The sequence below is a fragment of the Prionailurus bengalensis genome, chromosome B1 (genome assembly GCF_016509475.1).
Source record: "Prionailurus bengalensis isolate Pbe53 chromosome B1, Fcat_Pben_1.1_paternal_pri, whole genome shotgun sequence".
NCBI lineage: Eukaryota > Metazoa > Chordata > Mammalia > Carnivora > Felidae > Prionailurus > Prionailurus bengalensis.
The window spans coordinates 176,155,586-176,175,172 of NC_057344.1; the positions used below are offsets into that span (position 1 = coordinate 176,155,586).

General features: G+C 41.2%; 1 protein-coding gene across 2 annotated transcripts in view; it reads left to right on the plus strand.

Moving 5' to 3' along the window:
• Positions 1-15,476: 15,476 nt before the first annotated feature.
• The window catches only part of ARAP2 (ArfGAP with RhoGAP domain, ankyrin repeat and PH domain 2), a 179,653-nt gene continuing 175,542 nt past the window's right edge, over positions 15,477-19,587 (plus strand). For both annotated transcript variants that reach the window (XM_043572810.1, XM_043572811.1), the window contains exon 1: positions 15,477-16,538. In XM_043572810.1, coding sequence (XP_043428745.1) covers positions 15,631-16,538 — 908 coding nt within the window. In that variant the 5' untranslated portion in view covers positions 15,477-15,630. The remainder of the gene's footprint in view (positions 16,539-19,587) is intronic.

Below are 19,587 nucleotides of genomic sequence, written 5' to 3' on the forward strand. Positions count from 1 at the left end.
TTCCCAGTTTACAGATGGGGAAATTGAGACTCAGAAAATTTAATGCATCTTTTCAAAATGCCACAAACTACATGATCAGCCTTCATTTTCAGCACAGGCTTTTTCAATTCCAGCACTGTGATTTCCCTGAAAGGCAATCCAGTGCACAGGGTGGATGCTGGTGAAGAGTGGCTCGGAATTCTTTTCTTTATTTCTTAACTGGTGCAAATTACTTGACCTCTCTTTCTTAAGTTTTCTTATCAGGGGGCTAATAACACAGTCTCTTCAAGAAGGTGTTGAGACAATTCAGGGAGCTTTTGCAAGCAAAGTGCTGGGAATAGCAACTGACACCCAAATGCTCTATAGGTGTTACCCTGGAAGATGCAAGGAAAAGGGGGAGGAGGGACAGGAGGGAGAAGGGGAGGAGAGGAGGAAGATTACCACTAGGTCACATTACCTCTTTGAGAAGCAAAGTGCATTCTGGGTAAGAGGGATAGGCGGAGCAAAGACACAAAGTGTGGCAAAGTACATAGCTACACCTGCTCTCTGACTAAATATTGAGGAAATAAGGACGGGACTAGGTCATTTTGGAATAAATCCAACCTAGATGGAAATTCCTGGGAATATATAGTCCAACGGTCCTGGCAGTAAACAGATATCAGACCTCACTTGTTATGAAGTTAGTTTTCTTGTATACTTTGCTTCCTGAATGCCTCACTGTGAGGGCTAAGTAATTCATAGTGTATGAATCCAGCCTAGATGTGTTTAATTTATACACTATTGACTACTTAACCTAAGTCTCAATTAAGCCTGTATTTATAAAATTAGAAAAAGAGTTCTAACTTGTAGAGTTGTTTTATATCTACAACATAGATGTTTGGCTGAAATCTGAGTTATTAGTAAACAGTTAATAAAAGAGAACTTTTGACATATTTCCTCAGATAGCTTTTATTTCCCTCCATATATGAAGGTTCTTAAAACCAGAATACATCTTAAAACTCATGTATATATTCAATGGGGGAACATTGTTTTTCTTTCACTTCCCAGAGCTATTATTAAATCATTGGTGTTCCTTACAGCTTTTAACTTTATTTCCCCTCAGAGAAGGCTGTAAATCCAGAGGTTGTATTGTATTTGCTACGACTGTATTCTCAAGTTATCAAAAAGTAAGTGTTCAATAAATTTCTTAAACAATAAATTACTGAATAAATAATCAAGGGACTATGATATTGTTGCAAAGAGACACAAAGTCCCAATTAGGTTTATAAAACCTACCAAGAGAAGTAACTTGAGGCCAAGCAATGTTTGGTGTTCTGACACATGTCCCTACTAAGGTGGGAAACTTTGTTTATAAGCCACCTTGTTCAGAAAAGGACTCAAGGTGGCTTACACAGATAAAAATACATGACAAGTATGTGAGAATTCTTAGGTAAAAAGCAAAAAGTGAAAAAAAAACCAAACAACAACAACAAAACACCTCAACAGATTAAGGACCTAAAATGAAGCCAGGAAAACCACATAGTATATAATTCTACAGGAATCCAAAAGAAAGACCATGCTTGAGGTTTAGAAAACGGGAAAACTTTCCTGGTGGAAACAGGGCTTGCTATGAAGTATTTAGTTCAAAAGACATGGAGATTTGGTGTCTCTGGAGCCTGTTACAGAGTCTTCCCAGGCAGGAAGGTGCTTTGGGTGGGAGGTATTTTGGGGAGGATGATGCCTGCCACCAGCCCCAGCTCCTGGGAAGCCACCTACATGCTGGCCCTCACCAATTATCTCGTTTGGATAATAAGCTCACCACTTTCCCTAATTGCTTTACTTCTATCAACAGGTACAGTGGAAAGATAAGAACATTTGATCTTTCAAGGGAGAACATTTCAGGTACAGTCTGCGAAGAGAGGTTTATTTAAAAAAAAAAAAAAAAAAAAAAAAGGATTTGGCCTTTGAACTCCCTGGCAAACAAGTGGATTTTACTGACTCTGCGGTATTAGGGGACGCACAGGCACACTGGGTGGTATTTTTTAAATTTCTTTTCAGAAGAGCCCCTTTTCTTTTGCTGACTCCACATTGTCAGTTCCGAGAAGAGAGTGCCAAGGCCCAAGTCGAAGGGGCAGTGTCTTTCCAGGATCTAACAAGCTCAGGTACCAGAAGGACTGGGGCATGCTCATCCCTCCCTCCCAAGTGAAAAAAGACAAGAAAGGGGGAAATTAGAAAATCAGGGAATAGGCTGTATTCCTCAGGGTTAAGAGATCAGGTCTAAATTGAAAATCACCTCCACCCCTTAAAGTTGTGTCGTCTTGGCCAAGGTGCTCTGCCTCTCCGACTCCTCAACTATTAAACGAAGACACCAATCCCTTCCTCACAGACACCAGTTGAAGGAGAAGCCTATACAATGGGCTCAGCCGAATCTGCAACGGAGCTCGGTAGACAGATTCCCGGGCCCACTGAATGCAACTTTGCCAAGCAGCAGCCTGGGAAAACCAGCGCCCTAGATGAGTCTTCGGTTTGGGAAACGCTGAGGTGACACGGAAAGTCCTTAGAGTAAGACTAACAATCAGCGGTGGAGAGGTTCCGCCCATTTGACAGGAACCCCTCTATCAGCGCGCGGAGAAACCCACTGGCCAGCAGGGGCCGGGAAGGGTCCCCCGCGTCTCTCCCCCCAGCCCCCGGGGAGGGTACTGCCCTCGCCGATCTCCGCTCCCGGACGCGCCCTCGCAGCTTTCCCAGCCCCGCCGGCCCGGGAGCCTCGCGGCCAAGGTGCGCCAGGTGGCGAGGGTGCCAGGCGCGGCCTGGCCTCGGCGGACTGAGTCAGCCGCCCAGCTATGCTGCGGAACCAGGGCTGCCGGCTCGACCGCCCCCGCCGCTGAGCGCCGGCTGCCCCCGCGCGGGGCGCCGGCTCCCCGCCCCCGCGGGCCGAGAGGAAGCGGCAGAGGCGCGGCGCGCGAGAGCACCTGGGCGGGCGCCGGGCGGCGGCCGCAGCGCTTCCGGAGCTGCGCGCGGGCTCGCGTTCCCCGCGCTCCCCGCCTCCAGGTGCGGCGGCCGCGGCGCGCCAGCCCGTGTGACAGCGCCGCCCGCGCGGCCGCCGCCCGGCAGCAGACGCGGTGCGGGCAGCCGGCGGGGACCGGGGAGGCGGAGGAGGCCCCGCTCCTGGGACCGACGGCTGAGGACCGAGCGAACCGGGCGGGCAGAGACGCCGGCGCCGAGGCTTCACCGTCCGCCTCGCTTGCCCAGCTGGGCTGCCCGCGCGCGAGGCGAGTACCGGGGGCCGCGGGTGGGCTGGGCGGGGCGGGGGGCAGGGGGGGACCGTCTCAGGCTGGGCTGCGGCTTTTCGGCACTTTCCGGGTAAATTCCCAGAGCGCAAAGTGTTCGGCTCTGGTTTCTGCCCCTTGGATTTCGCTCCCGCGTGTGGGCGTCTAAAAGGAAACCAGAAGCGGGTAAGTGATACAAAAACTCCTTGCTAACGTGATTTGGTCCGGGCGGGTGAGAATCTGCACCGACAACTAGACTCCTCCTTCGGCACCCCGCACCCCGAGATAAAAAGAAGCTGTCCTTTAGCGAGTTTCAGGCACCAAGTTATTTACTCGGCAGAGATAATGAGTTTGCGCGGATCTCTGCGCTTCCCCCGCATCCTGCTGGTTATACACTTTGAGACGACAGGCTTGTTAATTAACTTTAATCACAGTCATTTGGCCTCCACCTGCCTGAACCCAACACCGTACACCGGGACCTGTCGGCAGTCAGTTTACTAGATTGATCTTTCATTTTAGTTTGGAGACAAGTCTCTTGGGAGAATGGGTGAGCCATCTCATTTAGTAAAAAGTAAGTTGGCCCGGGCTTGTTTTCTTAAACACTTTCCTCACCTCCTTTTGGCGATCTGGAGCTCTTTTGATTTGAGGGAATGCTTTGTGAAATGATGTTGTGAACTTTATCCTTTGATGATTAGAGGAAAAATAGAAGCAAGTTTGTGTAGAGTCATGACATTTTTTGGCTTTTGCGGGTTTGTGTAGTGATAGGAACAATTTTTTTTTTTTTTTTTTCCAGGTTGCCCTTGAAATAGGCCGCTCAGTGGAATATAGCCTTCTGGTTAAAAAAAAAAATAGAAAAAAAAAAAAAAGTATCGAGAAGGAAACTATTTTTAAAAGTACATTTAATCGGATGTCACTGTGATTACCAATAATAGTATTGTACTTACAAGCTCAGTATTGATTTCCCCCGCACTTAAGCACTCTACACCCACATGAGTTTGTGGAACTTTGCCCATAAGTAATTGGAAGATGAAGTTGGAGCTGTTTTAAAAAAGGAAGCTAACTTTTTTAAGGGAAAAAGAATCCTGTAAACTTGTAGTTATGACTTGCATGCACTTACAAGAGAAATGTTGAGGGAAAATTCTCATGACATTACACTGTTTAACAATGTTTAAAAAAGAAAGAAAAATAAAATGGGTCATGGAACTAAGCTGGAACCTAGAGTGGAAGTGTTTGTTTCCCTGGCCCCTTTTTAAACGCATTTTTTAACAGATACACATTCAAAGTGGGTCTTAACACCAAGAGTATTTTATATAGATTTGGTGTGTTAGTACGCAAAGATTTATTTAAATTAAAATGCACCTAGGGGGTAAGTCAGTGGACTTGTTAAAACTTATTTACATGGGCGTGTATGTGTTTGTATTTTTTCTGTCTTCTGTAAACCTGTCAGATTTTATAGTGGTTGCCAAGAAAGGAAACCTGATAGTGTGTGTGTAAAATATGTATTTTGCTGTTGGTGTATTTAAAGATAAATTCTTAATCATCTGATATTACTACACATTTCTAGCAGTTTAAGACCCAAATATTCAATTAATCCTTTTCAACTCAACTATAGTTACTCTAAGTACAGGAATCAGATTACAATGAATTGCAATTTTCTTGGAAATGTTTACATTAATACTATGAAACTATGAAGTTTTAAAAACCCTAGGACTCAGGGTTATAGATTCTGTGATATCCAAGACTTTTTTTTTTTTTTTAATACCCCACCTTCCTGTAACTTTGAGAAAGTTTGCTGAAAGATGTTATGAAATTGCCAAGTATTATGATGGTCGTTGCTTTCATAGCTTTCTTTTAATATGTTTTTTTTTCTCATTTATTTATAGACTCATTTATTGCATCCAGTGTTGGCACTTGCGAAGTTGAGGGCTTTTTGGAATTCTCTGTAAAATATTAATTACGTAGGGAACTTTTTATTAATGTTGGAAATATTTCTTAGCTTTGACCAAACGTGAATTGATGAGAGATTAGAGGCTATGAGATGTCCTTTTAATCCTTTCTGTGAAGTCTTGGATCCCTCTAGTTTGTTATTTTAGGTTTTTTTTTTTTTTTTTTTAATTGGCCAGATTAAGCCAATGGTGATGGCTAAGCCATTTTACTCACTTTGTTGAAGTCAATTGTATTCTATTTATAAGGTCATTCCTAGTATAAGAATAAGCATATATCTTTACCCATACTATGAGGAAACAAAGGAATCCTGATCTGGGTTGGAGTAGTCATTTTGAGCAGTTTCAGAGGTAAAAACTACCAGTGAAGAGGTGGGAAGAATTATTTTCCTATCTTATTCCATTTGTATGCAGAGTAGATGGGTAGGTGAGGGGATACTCAGGGAAGGACTAATAAGATGGTGAATATGCCCTCATGGTTCTTACAAAAATGGGACGCATAAAAGGACTATACAGGTTATATTACATAGCTTTAGGAAACGGAAACATCGTTAATCAATTTGAAGTTGGAGAGATGATCAGGGAAGAGCAGAAGAGAAGTGGGATCTGCATGCTGATTATAAAGTGTCTTGGGCTCCTGGGGGGCGGGGATGGTAACAGTCATTGCCGAGTCTCTTTCCTAGTATCTTCATAAAGTTCAGAATGCTTAGCCTGCTATTCAAGGTCATAGCCAACTCCAGCTTCCTTTTCTGGCATCACCTTTTATTACTTCTTGAACCTTAGGTCCAGCTGTTCTCATCTCCTTGCTGTTATAACCTGAAGACCTCTCCCTCCGTGCCCCCTTTATGGCATATCTTCTGTTTCAGATAGTGCTGTCTCCATCCCCATTTCTTCCTACTTGAGATTCCTCTCTTAGCTCCTTCACTGATCACTCCTTCCTCAGAGCTGTGACTGGCTGCATATTTCACTTGCCTTCCTGGAATTAATTTGAGATTTTTAGAGTTCCCTAGCACTCATGAAAGATGATGGTTCTACTTCTCTATGTAATTAATAGTAAAGCAATATTTAAAATGTAAACCATGTGAAAGTCAAAGTCACAAAATTAGATTTTATTATTATTTATGCACTTTTTGGGGGGTACCTCAGCATTCCATTTTCGATATTTCTTCTTTACTGGCACTTACCAGAGTGGTAAAGTAATGATTGTATGTGTGCTATTTTATTTTGTTTAGTTCTGTCTAATCATAAGACTTTTAAACTCTTTGAGAGAAGACATTGCATCTTCACTTTCTTTATGGCACTTAATGCTCGCAAATGGGAGAATGGTTGCTGTAATCTTGAACTGCAAATATTTCCCACTGTTATTACTCTTGGAGAGAGTAGTTAGTTTTCCTCAAATATTTATTGAATGAATAAATGTAAATAAATGAGTCAGTAAGTTGGAAGACATTTGCTGAGATATCTCTCTTCTTAAGAAAAAGGGACTTTGACAGTAAGGGAACCAATAGGAGTGAGCTCCCAAATTCAGCTGGAAAAGAGGTCAGGGGACTATTTATAAATGCAGAGAGAAGAGACGTTCACAGTAGGCTATTTTGAAACATCTGGTTGTTAGTTTAACAATGCAACTCAAATTCAGAGCAATGGTGGGGTTTAAGTTTATACTAAAAATTTAGAATTAACATATGTATGATAAAGTACACATAGCATAAGCGTAAATTTTTAAAAATCTTTCTATTGATCTGTAATATCCTACTAGTTTTGACCTGACTAAATTAAAACAATGCTCAGGGCAGCATGAAATGGAACAGAATCCTGAAGAATATGTGCCCATGTTCTTATCAAGAGATGGAAGTAGTCTCATTCTTCTTTCAGCTAAATGTTGCTGGTTGTAGAGGGGTAGCAGGGAGCTGGCACTGGGCAGAAGCAGGTGCCCAGCTAGGGGCACACAGGTAGGGCTCCTCCGCCATGATGCAGGCTTTGGCTTACTGCTTTTCACTGTTCCCACTTCTGCTCTTGTACGAACTCAGCACGATGAAACCTTTCTGGTTGTTGAAGAATTATGGCTCTCCTTTAAAGATCTGTGAATTAGAACTGACAACAAGTTTCAGACATTAGCCAGTTAAAATCTAGGTGGATGGCTTGAAAGAGAAAGACTGAAACCAAGCACATTATCAAGTACATAACTATTGAGATTATTACCGAAAACACCTAAACCTAGGTATTATGGAACCAATTGGTAACTTCTTGTGATAAGGAAGTGAACTATCACTTCTAGCCTTCACTGAATGTGGAAATGGATCCTAAGTTCTAGATTTTGAAAGAGTTGTACTTTTGAGATTGCACAGTAAATAAAATAATCAAAATGCAACTTACACAATTCTTTCTCTTTGATCCAAGCTGCAGAATGCTTTTGCCCAAGCTCTGGCTATTTTCAGCTCAAACCTCAATTACTTTCCATCCAGCAGACACTAATTAAGTGTTTATTGCTTGCCAGGTACTGTTACAAGATCTTTATGCATAGTTACTCATTTCATCCTCAAAACAGCTCTGTGAGGTAGGCACTATTGTCCTGACGGTGGTGAGGCTCAGAAAAATAAAGGAACTTCCCTACGGTCTTGCAGCTAGCGCATGGTGGAGCTGGGATCACCGTTAATCCCTGTGCTGTGTCCTCTGTTCACTGTACTCCCTGTACCACTGCCTGGTGGAAGAGGGGATGGAATAGGTAGGGGAAGCTCACGGATGTGGTGGTAGAGAGTGTAAGACCTGAACTGGCCTCTAAAAGAAAGAAAAGAGCTCTAAAGGTGTACAGGGAATTCAGTTTGAATAAAAGGAAGCTGGCCCAAACCTTCTAGTCTGTCTCCCTAGCTCCTTATTGTGGTAAAATAAAACATGCAGCATAAAATTTGCCATCTTTACTATTTCACAGGGTATAGTTGGGTAGTAAGTAGATCTGCGTTGTTGTGAAGTAGACTTCCAGAACTTTTTCATCTTGTAGAACTGAAACTGCACACCCACGAGACACCCGCCCCCCCCTCTGCCGGCCCTTTCTACGAATTGGAGTACTTTAGATACCTCATAGAGGTGGAATCATGCAGTATCTGTCTTTTTGTGACTGCCTTATTTCACTCAGCAAAAAGTCGTCAAGGTTTGTCCATATTATAGCACATTGCAGAATTTCCTTCCTTTTGAAGACTTCATAGTATTCAGTTGTATATGTACTCTACATGTGGTTATCCATCAGGGAACATTTGGACTGCTTCCACTCCTTATCTCCTTTGGCATCACATTTAAAGTTAAACCTTTAAAACTAGTCTAATACCTTCTGGGACAGTACTTCAGTACTTTCTATTCTAGTCAAGCTGCATTTTTGTTTTTGTCCACCATTGACTGTTCTCGTGGGTGGTGACTACTTACTTTGGCTATATTTGATTATCTGATTTTGGCTTCCTACTGTTTTATTATATAGCGCCACAGTGGCTGTCTTTCTGCAATGATAGATGCAAAATAAGTTTTAATAAGCAATTTTATCTTACTTTTGCTTCACATAGTAATTTCAAAGATCTTTTCCCCTAATTTGTCACTTTGTCTTAAATCCCACACAAGTAGAAGTGAATGAATGTAGGCTTTCTTTTTTAGCTACTTTCATGGACACATATACCCACAATCAAACTGAAAAGGTATATAAGACTTGAGCTTGCAAGACATGGTGTTTTGAAACAGAATTTCTGTAGTGACCATAGGTGCTTATGCATAGGAGAGTCAAAGGAGGGGAAAAAATCTGAAGTGCTTGATACCACTCTTCTGTTAAATCCATTTTCTAGCTCTTAGGGGGCGTCATGGTTAAGAGCACAGGTTGTAGAGTCGGACCCTGAGAATTCTGGAATTTATTCACTCTTTATCCGTTCTGTGGCTTTGGGTGTGGGGCTTTCCTCCCAAGGCAGTTGTGAGGGTTAGTTGTAGATCCTAAGTAGATGGTGTGTAAACATCCGCAAATATTGGCCATTATTATTAGCAGTATAAGCCTGAGGGAGAATGAAAGACAATGGCTGTGTTTGATGTGTGGGGAGTAGTAGCCTTCAAGGCAGAGAACGTGTCAGTGAAGGTCAGGGCCTGCGGGTGACCACAATCCGGAGAGATGGCCAGGTTGACGGAGCTAGGCTTCCTGTGTGGGATTTAATGGGGGTAGTGTTGCCACAAGCTAAGATATGTGAACGGGTGGTAGGGGAGTGGGGTGCTGAATGACCGATTTGATAGTATTTTGGCAGCTAAGCACTCAGGCTGGAAAAACAAGTTAGGATTCTTGACTCCTGACCCTTTGCAGTCTCTTCTGTACCATGGGATGGAGTAATGTGACAACAAGCAGATTTTCTCTAAAGTACTTCCTCTTCTGCATGGTTGTGGGGACCAAAGTGGAATATATCATCTTTATGAATCCTTGGAGTGAATATCTCAGTATTAAACAAGAGTTTGCTTGATATGCAAACACCATGGTACATATTTCTTGTGATTGTATGGTACATATTTCTTGTGATTGTAGTGTGTACTGAGGCACAGGTAGAATTCAGTTAAGACCTGTGTCCCACACTAACTTGTTCAGCATGATACCCATGTGGAACTCCCTTAAGGGATTAGCTGTTTCTCTGCAATATGTTTATTCTCAACTTGAAGTCAGGGACAGTTCTCTTATCATCTATAGTGCCAGGCATCGTATGGGGGTAACTGATTAGTGGTAGAGATTTAGAAGAGCAAAAAGTGTACAGGAGGTTTCTACCTTGGGTATCATTTCAGGGTGTCATAAATCAACTTTACTATCAACTGGTGCCACTCAAACATCATGACAGGCAAAAGAATCTTTTTTCACACATTTCTGGGTTTCCCCCTGTGGGATAGTTTCACTCCATTGGGAACCACTGTTCTGGAATACAGTAAACTCTCATTGTTCTTCAAATCAGTAAGATTCGTATTGATAACTTTGAAAAGTTTCATTATTCGTGTGGTAACCTAGTTTCTCTTTATTTGGTAGATATTTTCAGTCTTGTGATTCTGTGATTATTAAGCCTGTTTTGACACAGTTTTACTTTCTAAACATTCTAATGTTATGTTTCTGATTTTAAAAAGGTGAACTTTAAAGTTATGACAACATTCATTTGTATGGTGCTTTTTTTCTCCCATAAGATATTAGAGTCAGTCAAGTACCAGCACTGAATACTTTAATGACTTCATGGATTCATGAATTGACCCATGGTTTTCAATTTTTTTCTTTCTTTGCTCAGTTGGGGGGGCATATGACAAAGCTCCCCTGGTGGTGGGTGATGGGGAAGAGCTCACTGGGGGGTTTACCTTACTTGAGGCATTAGGAGAGGGAAAGCTATCCCACAGGTGGTTTAGAATGCTTCCAGCTAACTTTCTACCCGCCCCCCCTCCCCCCCCCCACCATTCCTATGGATTGGAGGATTCTGTATTTGAATCTTGTTTCTGTTTCTGACAAATTTGGTGACCTATATAGACAAACGTTAAAACTGTATGTATTTTACACTTTCCATTTTATTTATTTTTTAATTTTATTTATTTGTTTTTGAGAGAGAGAGAAGGCAAAACAATGAGCAGAGGAGAGGCAGAGAGAGAGGGGGAATAGAGGATCCAAAGTAGGCTCTGTGCTGACATCAGAGAGCCCGATGTGGGGCTTGAACTCACGAACCATGAGATCATGACCTGAGCCAAAGTAGGAAGCTTAACTGCCTGAGCCACCCAGGCACCCCTATGCTTTCCATATTAAATACTCTCAAAGCTGTGAAAAAGTCTTTTTATTGAATACATGCTATGTGCCTGATGGTGTTCAAAGGCTAGAGCAGTGAACAGTACACAAGATCTCTGCCTTCTCTGTCCACAGATACCAGGTAGTAACAAAGCCATCAAATAGAGTAAGAGTAGGGAGTAGCAGAGGAAGAGTAGGGAAGGCTTCTCTGAAGTGGCCACATTTGAGCAGAGACCAACCAAAGTGATGGAGGGAACCATGAGTTGGGGAAGCAGATTTGAAAGAGATACAAGGGTGAGAAGTGAGCTCATGACGTGGGGATAAAACTGAGGCCAACTTGGTGGCAAATGAATGATGGAATGGACAGCCAGGGGATATGAAGTTGGAGAGTCTCACAAGGAGTGATGTGTTATGACTTTTGTTATAAAATGAATCTTTCTGACTGCTGTATGAGACTATACTGTGTGTGTACGGGAGGTGGGGGGGCAGGACAGAATCAGGTCTATGAATCAGGAAGCGATTGTAGTGGTCTGAGATGGACAAGATAGTGGCCTGGACTAGGCTGTGAGCAGAGGCGGTGAGAAGTAGTTTATGCAGGACAGAGTTTTAAGGTTGAGCTCAATAAGATAATAACATAATGCATTATTAAGTGATCTCCAAGCCAGGCATGGGACGGGTACTTGTAAATGTTATTTCCCTTTTACTTCTTGAAAATTGGTCAGGATAGGATGGGGAAATGTACAAGCACATGTGTAGTGCCAGCAATTTTGCATTCTCTAGACATGTAGTACATATACATCATGCACTGTGTTTCTAAATAAATAATTTGACTGGCATTTATTGGGCAACTTATATGGACTGGTCATCATTTTGGCAAAGTTATTAGTTTATTATGGGATAATAAAAAATAATTATAATGGCAAACACTTAACATTCCTTGTGTGCAGTTAGTATTCTAAGTGCTTCACAACAGCCCTGTGAAATAAGGTCTTGTTACTCCTGTTTTCCTGATGAGGGTGAACTGAGGCCCAGAAAGGTTAAATGCTTGTCCAAGCTTATAGAACTAGTAAGTGGAAGAATTGGGATTTGACCAAGGCTGTTCAGCTCCCAAATCTTCGTTTTGTACTGCTAAACTATCCCACTTCTGTAGGTTACTATGGGATAAGTGGAATATGATTTAATGCTCTAAGAAGTAAATGCTGTAGGAATACCGAGAAGAGAGTTTATTTCTTGTTCAGTAGAGACCTTGTGACAACATTTGAGTTAGACTTTAAATAATGGGAAAGGTTTTAGCTGTGGGGAGATAGTGATGACAGGCATGGAAATAAATATAGTGATGGAAGTATATGTCTACTAAGCACTTAACTTGTACTAAGCACTGTTTGACCACTTAATCTTGACCAGCACTGACATAGCTTTGAGTGTTTCCATTTTCCGGGTAAAGAAACAAACACACAGACATGCGCCGTATTTACACTGCTAGGAAGTGGAGGAGGTTGGGTTTGACTTTGACACCAGATGGATGGGCAAGGGGTTGGGAGGGGTAATCTGTCCTTAGGGGAGGAAAGTGATGAGCTTAGGCTCAGGTGTGATGGTGTAAAGTGTATTTGGGGAATGTGAAGAATTTAAAACTGTAAAATTTTGTTGCACATCCCAGTCATCCCAAGTACAAATTTCTGAGCCTGTTATCAGCCATCGTTGCTGCACAGAAGATCCACAGACCAGTTCCTTGGAGAGCCACTGACCCAGAACACAGCATGCATGCCAGTGTGCCCAAGGGGAGGTCAAAGTGCGGAGGGCTTTGATCTCAGTTTAAGGGTGTGCACATCCATCTCTTTGCATCCGATGAGTGTATGGGCTAGAAGAAAGAAGGATCTGGAACACCCTTGAGTAGTCAGACAGTTAAAAAGCCTGGTGACTGAGGGATGGAGCTGTCAAAGTGTAGAAAGGATGGTAGGGCCTGTGGGAGGGAGCCTCTTTCACATCTTGAAAAGGAATTGAGTTCATGTTCAGCATGCTGAATGATGGCAGGGAGGTAGTTTTGAGTAGAACTTTTGGTGTATTCATCCTCGATTCAGCCGCCCAGGAACTGTTTGTGTATACTCCAAGGAAAGGCAGGGGCTTTGTGTAGAAAATGTACATGCAAACATACCATGAAACTAACAAAATGGGCCTCTCAAGTACTTCTTCTATGCCTACTATCTTCTCCTATCACTTAAACAAGTTCCAAGCGCTTTGCAAAGTTCTAGGATCCTAGTTATAGATGTATATAAAGGAAGGAGGGATTCATTTAAGAGGTTAAGAGGTTGATAGGAAGCCTTCACAGAGAAGATAATACCTGCCTGCCTATTCAGATTCTTCTAAATCATGCACAGGATTGTGCAAAATGTTCAGATTTGCAAGCAGATGGTGCATATGCCAAAGGTATGGGGCTATTAAACAGTTTGTTGCCTTAAGAATGATAATTAACAATAATGAGCTAAATGAGCAAGGGATGCTGGTAGAATGTTTGGCATGGTTGAAATTGCTGGAGCTAGTACATAGGAACACCTACCTTGCAGTAAATAATAGGAGGCATGGTATCTGGCACTTAATTGATGTTTACATCAATAGTAGCTGCTATTATTGTTATTATTAGACTGAGACCAGACTGTGGTAGGACACGGGAATAAGCTTAGACTTCATCCTGTTGAGGATGTGGAGGGACTTGCTAAATTTGGAGTTTTCAGTAGATCACTGATACATGAAGACCGGGCTGAGGGATTTGTTTAGAGACTGTCATAATCCAGGCAAGAGATATGAGTGTGTGAACCATGGTAAGGGCAGTGAGGACAGAGGAGAGTATTAGTCAGTTTGGGCTGCTGCAACAAAATACCACAGACTGTTTGGCTTAACAGAAACAGACGTTTATATTTTCGCAGCTCAGGAGTCGGGGAAGTCCAAGATCAAGGTGTTATTCAGTTTGGCAATAATCATTTCCATTTGTGATGTGCAAAAAAAAAAAAAAAAAAAAAAAGAGAATGTATTTATTTACAAAATAATTGTGTAGAGCAAGAGTAGTGTATCTGAGAATTAGTTTGTATAAAGTGTTGAAGTTTAGCTTTCTACTGTTTTTTTTCCCCTGACGTTTTGTCATTTTGAATGTGGCAGAGGGATACCTTATTGTCAAAGTCATTTCCTGCCTCGTATCTCTTGTTTGTATTTTTCTTTCTCTGCATCCACAGTGCTGTCTGAGGATAATACGTGCTTTCCCTTTTTTGTGTGTACGTGTGTGTCAGTGTTTGCCGATATTTTTAAATAGTGGAGACAATAGCTTTTGGCCTTTTGGCAGATAAGACATGCAGTGTCTGAGTGGTGTCTCTTGGAGAGTTATTTTGAAATGTGATTTTCAGAGACAGTGCATTAACACTTGTTCAGATAAATTGACCTAGATTGGGTGAGTCTCATTTTACTATTTCAGCATATGTTATGCATGTTCTCTACTTTTTTTTCTTTTTGTGGAAGCATAATATACAGGAGTGTGCACATATCCTACATTTTCACAAACTGAACACAGTCACAGAAACAGCACCTAGATAAATGGACTTAAAAAAATTTAATGATGTTGTTTGGGAGTAAAATGAACCTATGTACATCTGCTATGTAGAAAGGAAAATGTGACCTTTAGACTTATTTTTTCCCCCTTTCACATTATTTCCTGTTACCTAATGTATTTACATATTATTCAGGCAGTTTTATCTTGTATATTAATATTGTGCATACAATGCTACTGCATTTTTCGGATGAAAATTAACCTGAGAAATGTATTCTAACTGTGCTTTTTAAGAGTGTCTTTGCAGAAATGTATTAAAGGGTAGGGTTGTTCATATCTAGTTACTGTTAAGAAAAATTTTCTAAAATTTGGAAATCAAAAAGGACATGTATAGCATGTTCTTTCAATGCATTGTGTGGGGGTATTGTTTAACAGGCCCACCCTAGGGGTATTTATTTCTAATTTTGTGCTCTACTTTCTATGTGCTGTTTGATTAGAGCCCTGAACTGGGAAGTTATGTTAGCTTATAGATTTTTGTCTGGTAGAGAGATAACCCCAAAGGTTATGGTTTTATTGCCCTGTAGGACATTAACCAGTTTTTTAAATCTAACCTACTAATCTGAGTCTTAACATGAAAAAAAAAAAAAAGTCTTTTCTGTGTAAACCTATTGCACAAATGTTCCTAGAAACAGTCTTACCATGTTACTGGTTTCTTCATTAATGGGTTGAATAAATTATTTGACACATGTTCATTTTATATTTGTGGGAAAGTGGTTTTTTATGTTTTTGAAAATCATCATTTGATCCCACCATGGCATTTCTGCCTTGTATCCTCACACTTTACCTAGGAATTGACTCTCTGGGGCATGCAGAGTAATGGCAAAAATTCTAAACTCTGAGTGAGCGAAAGTAATTCTCCTCGTTTCTATTGTGTTTCTCCAGAGAAAGTTTATCATGTCAGACTAGGTTTTCATAACTAAAATATCCTAATCCATTAAAATTCTTTTCTTTTTCAGGCTTAAGCACATAAAACATTCACTGTGAAGAAAATAACATTTTGAGACATTTCTCTCTTGTGAGTGATAGAGGAAAAACCAATACAGAAGTGGACTTTCCTGTGTGTATCTCCTTGTACTGCTTTTGATAACTCAGCTTAGTAATGAAGCCACCATTATGTCCTCAGTCAGTGAAGTAAATGTTGATATCAGAGATTTCCTAATGAGCATTAATTTGGAGCAGTATCTCCTACGCTTCCGCGAGTTTGGTTTTGATACTGTGAAGGACTGTGCGGCAGTCAATGACAGCGTGCTGCACAAAATTGGAATATCACCTACAGGACACCGGAGGAGGATACTGAAACAGTTGCAGATAATCTTGTCAAAAATGCAAGATATCCCAATATATGCAAATGTTCATAAAACAAAGAAGGACGATGAGACTTCAAAGATTCCCCATGCTCCATTCTCTGATGGGAGTAACTCCGTAGATCTTTCAGATGCAGGTGGTATTCAGGCACCTAGCCCAACGCAGTGGGAGACTGTTACCAAAACTCTTGATCAAAATGATGTTAGTGTAGAAAATAGCCAGTCTCTTAAATCAGATGATAAGCTGTCTCTTCCTAAACACAACTTTCCCCTTCCAGAAGAAGAACCACACCCAAGTTTGAATTCTTTTCAGCATACTTTATTTGGTAGTGAAAATATTAAAGGAGAATCTTTGATTACAGAGATAACTATGGATTGCACAATCGAAGAGCAACAAACAAACAGAGCTGATTTGATCTCAGAAAATGTGAGCCAGCTTCCTGATGTAGACTCTGAATGCCTTTCTTCCCTCCGCCCGTCAGTATCAGAGGCAAATTCTGGAAGTGGAACTAATGGTTTATTAGAAAGATCACTGCCATCCCCATTCTTTCAATTTCAAGGAGAGATGGTTGTAAATGATTTGTATGTTCCATCGTCACCAATCCTAGCACCCATGAGAAGCCGTAGCAAGCTGGTTTCAAGACCATCTAGATCTTTTCTGCTAAGACATCGTCCTGTACCAGAGATTCCAGGGTCTACAAAAGGAATTTCAGGGAGGTAAGAATTTTTATGATGAGCCCTAAGTATTCAATTTGAGTGAATTTAGTTGCTTGTAATGCATATTTTTAGGATTGGTAAATTTGACGTCTATTAATTTGCCTATTCAATGAACCTTTTTTTCCTTCTAAAATGAGAACGTGTCATTTCTTTTGTACACTGTTTCCCAGAGTCTATTTCTAACTTATAACTGCCTGGGACTCTTTAGTTTTCTTCCATTTAAATGGGGGAAAGTCCCTTCCTCTAATTTTACCTGGCAGTTCCTTCCCATGCCTGCCTTCACACCTGGTTTTAAATTCTTCCATGAGGGCAATTCTTATATTTGAATTGTTGACTCTGTCTCCTGACTGGATTATTTGTCCTTCAGCGGCGGCCATGTTTCTTTTTTTTTTTTTTTTTTTTTTTTTTTTAACATTTATTCATTTTTTTGAGAGAGAGAGAGAGACAGAGACAGAGTGTGAGTGGGGGAGGGGCAGAGAGAGACAGAGGGAGCTACAGAATCCAAAGCAGGCTCCAGGTTCGGAGCTGTCAGCACAGAGCCCACCTTGGGGCTGGAACCCACGAACCGCGAGATCATGACCTGAGCCGAAATCAGATGCTTAACTGACTGAGCCACTCAGTCGCCCCAAGGGCCCTGTTTCTAACGTTTGTATCTCTACTGCTTGACACAATGCATTGGCATGAATTAGTAATTCAAGATACATATAGGGAGCACCAGCTTGGTTCTGGTCACTGTGCTCGGTGGGGAGGTAGAGAGGAACGAAGGTGCTTGAAGTGTAGCGTAGGAGACAGATGGTAACAGTACAGTGTGAAATCCGGTTCACTGGAACCGGAATTCTAAAGAGGGGCCCACCAGCGTTGCATGTTGGGTTGTTAGTACTTTGAGGTAACTGCGGAGGCTAAGTGCTGACTTAACAGCAGAGAGAACTTTCGTCCCTTTCTCAGGGTTACACCTAAAATAGTTGTGGTTTTCTCCAAGGTTGTGGTGGGATGTTTTTCTTTTTTTTTTCTTTTTCTTTCTTTTTTTTTTTTTTTTTTTCTTCATTAAAAGCTAACACTTGTCTCTTTGCTGGGAGTCATGAGGTTGTTCGACTGTTAACTGCTGTGGTACTAGATGTAATTATGGATTTCCTGCACAGGCTCTAGGCTGGCATTTCTGCAATACCCTCCTTCCCTGCTTGTTTCCACTCTACCCTTACTGCTGGTACTGTTGCCTGTGGGCATCTTTGGTAATTACAGTGCAAAATCCTGGTTGTATTTGCAGGAGAAAATGCAGAAGTTTAGTATTTGCCAAAGAAAATGTGGCAATTTACAGGACTGTTGATTTAAGAACCTCTCATTAGAGCATAAACTCTTTGAGGGAAGAGATCTTGTGTACTTTGTCTTTGTCTCTTGGCATCCCTCGCGCCAACAGCAAAGTCTAGTCTTTCCTTGGGAATCAGTAGTAATAGTGTCCTTTATTAAACATCCTAGGAGCCAGTTTGTTTTATAATTTCCTGTGGGTTATCTAAATCTCTCAGTGGCACTGGAGGTATTATTCCTACATTGTCTTAGGTAATTGAGCCCTAGGCTGATTTTGACAGGATCACATGAGTGGTAAACTGGAGTTTCATTCCAGTACATCAGACTCTAGAACCCACACACTTTCTTAACCACTCATTTAGGAAATATTCTTAAAAATATTCACTGCATATATGAGAAAGTATTACTTAGGAATGTAGAAGGTTACCAATTTTTGTATGACACTGTAGTTTTAAAATATTTTGCTAATTTTAAACAAAGTAACTGAGGGCGGTTTGCCATGAGTATACACATTAAAATTGTGTCTTTGCCAGAACAGAATCCTTTGGGGAGTTGTAAGGATAACTTCACACAAGAAACATTTGGCTTAAGTTTTAAAAGGTGCTATTTTTTCATAAGTTCTTGAGAAACTTGATGTTTCTTAATTTGTAAGCGTAAGCTTTATATCATATGAAATACTTGTAATTCACATTGTTTGTGAGTATGAGTCTTTGAAAATGAGAATTGAAATAATGTTAAAATTAGTAAATAAGTTAGTCCTAGTTGCATCATAGCCCTGCCAGGTTACCCCTCATAACCTTTCTTCTTTGATTATGGCGGTAAATGGTAACCCTGCATCTGTGGTACTCAAATCATACAATGAGAAACTAAATTATTTTCAGACTTCACTTGTATTTTTCCTTGCGGTCCTGGCCTGAATTGCAAATAGGAATTTTGCAAGATTTTAAAATGTCATAATATGAGTTTTAAAATAAAACTGTGGATTATATAACCTGAGATTCTCTGTAATCAGATTACATCTAAATGATATTTTAGTACATTTCTGGATATACCAAATAAAAATATTTCTTTGTGGCCAATGCTTTTAACATAATTTCTTTACTAAACATTTCATGTATCTGTTAAAAGGTATATATGATGTTGGATGCGTTCCTTGTGTGAAGCCTTCTGTTTTTGTCTCCCTGGACATCAGTTCCTCCCCAGCTGCCTCTTCCCTCCTTATTTATCTGACAAAATGGACACTCTGGTCAAATGGATTATCTTTGTCCTTGCCTTCAGTTTTTCCTGAATTCCTGCCTGCTTCTTTTCTTGGAAAGGCTGGGCTAGGTGGGGCTATTGAGCAATGAACCTCAGGATCTCTTTTTAACCTTTCTTGAGGGCCAGGGCAGAACTAGGCTTAAAGAGCTGGCTCTTCCCTTATCACTTTCACCTGGAGGTTTCCCATGGAGGCCTCCAAGCAGGAAGTGAGATCCAGCATCTTACCATTTCCCTGGGAGTCCTGGGTGTGTCCTGTGATCCTTCCGGGAGCCTCCTCTTCTGTGCTCAAGACAGGAAAGAACAAGATCTTTCAGCTACTAAAGAGGTACCTTTCTTACCCTCCTTCCCAGTTTAAAGATTTTCATACGTCTCGCATGCAACTGTTTTATCCTTGGCACAAGTCACAAAGTCCTTCTCTTTTAGGTATTGTGCCTCTAAATGTTTTTAGGGAAGGGGAAATAAGGAAGCAGAGATGGGGTGCAGGAAGATG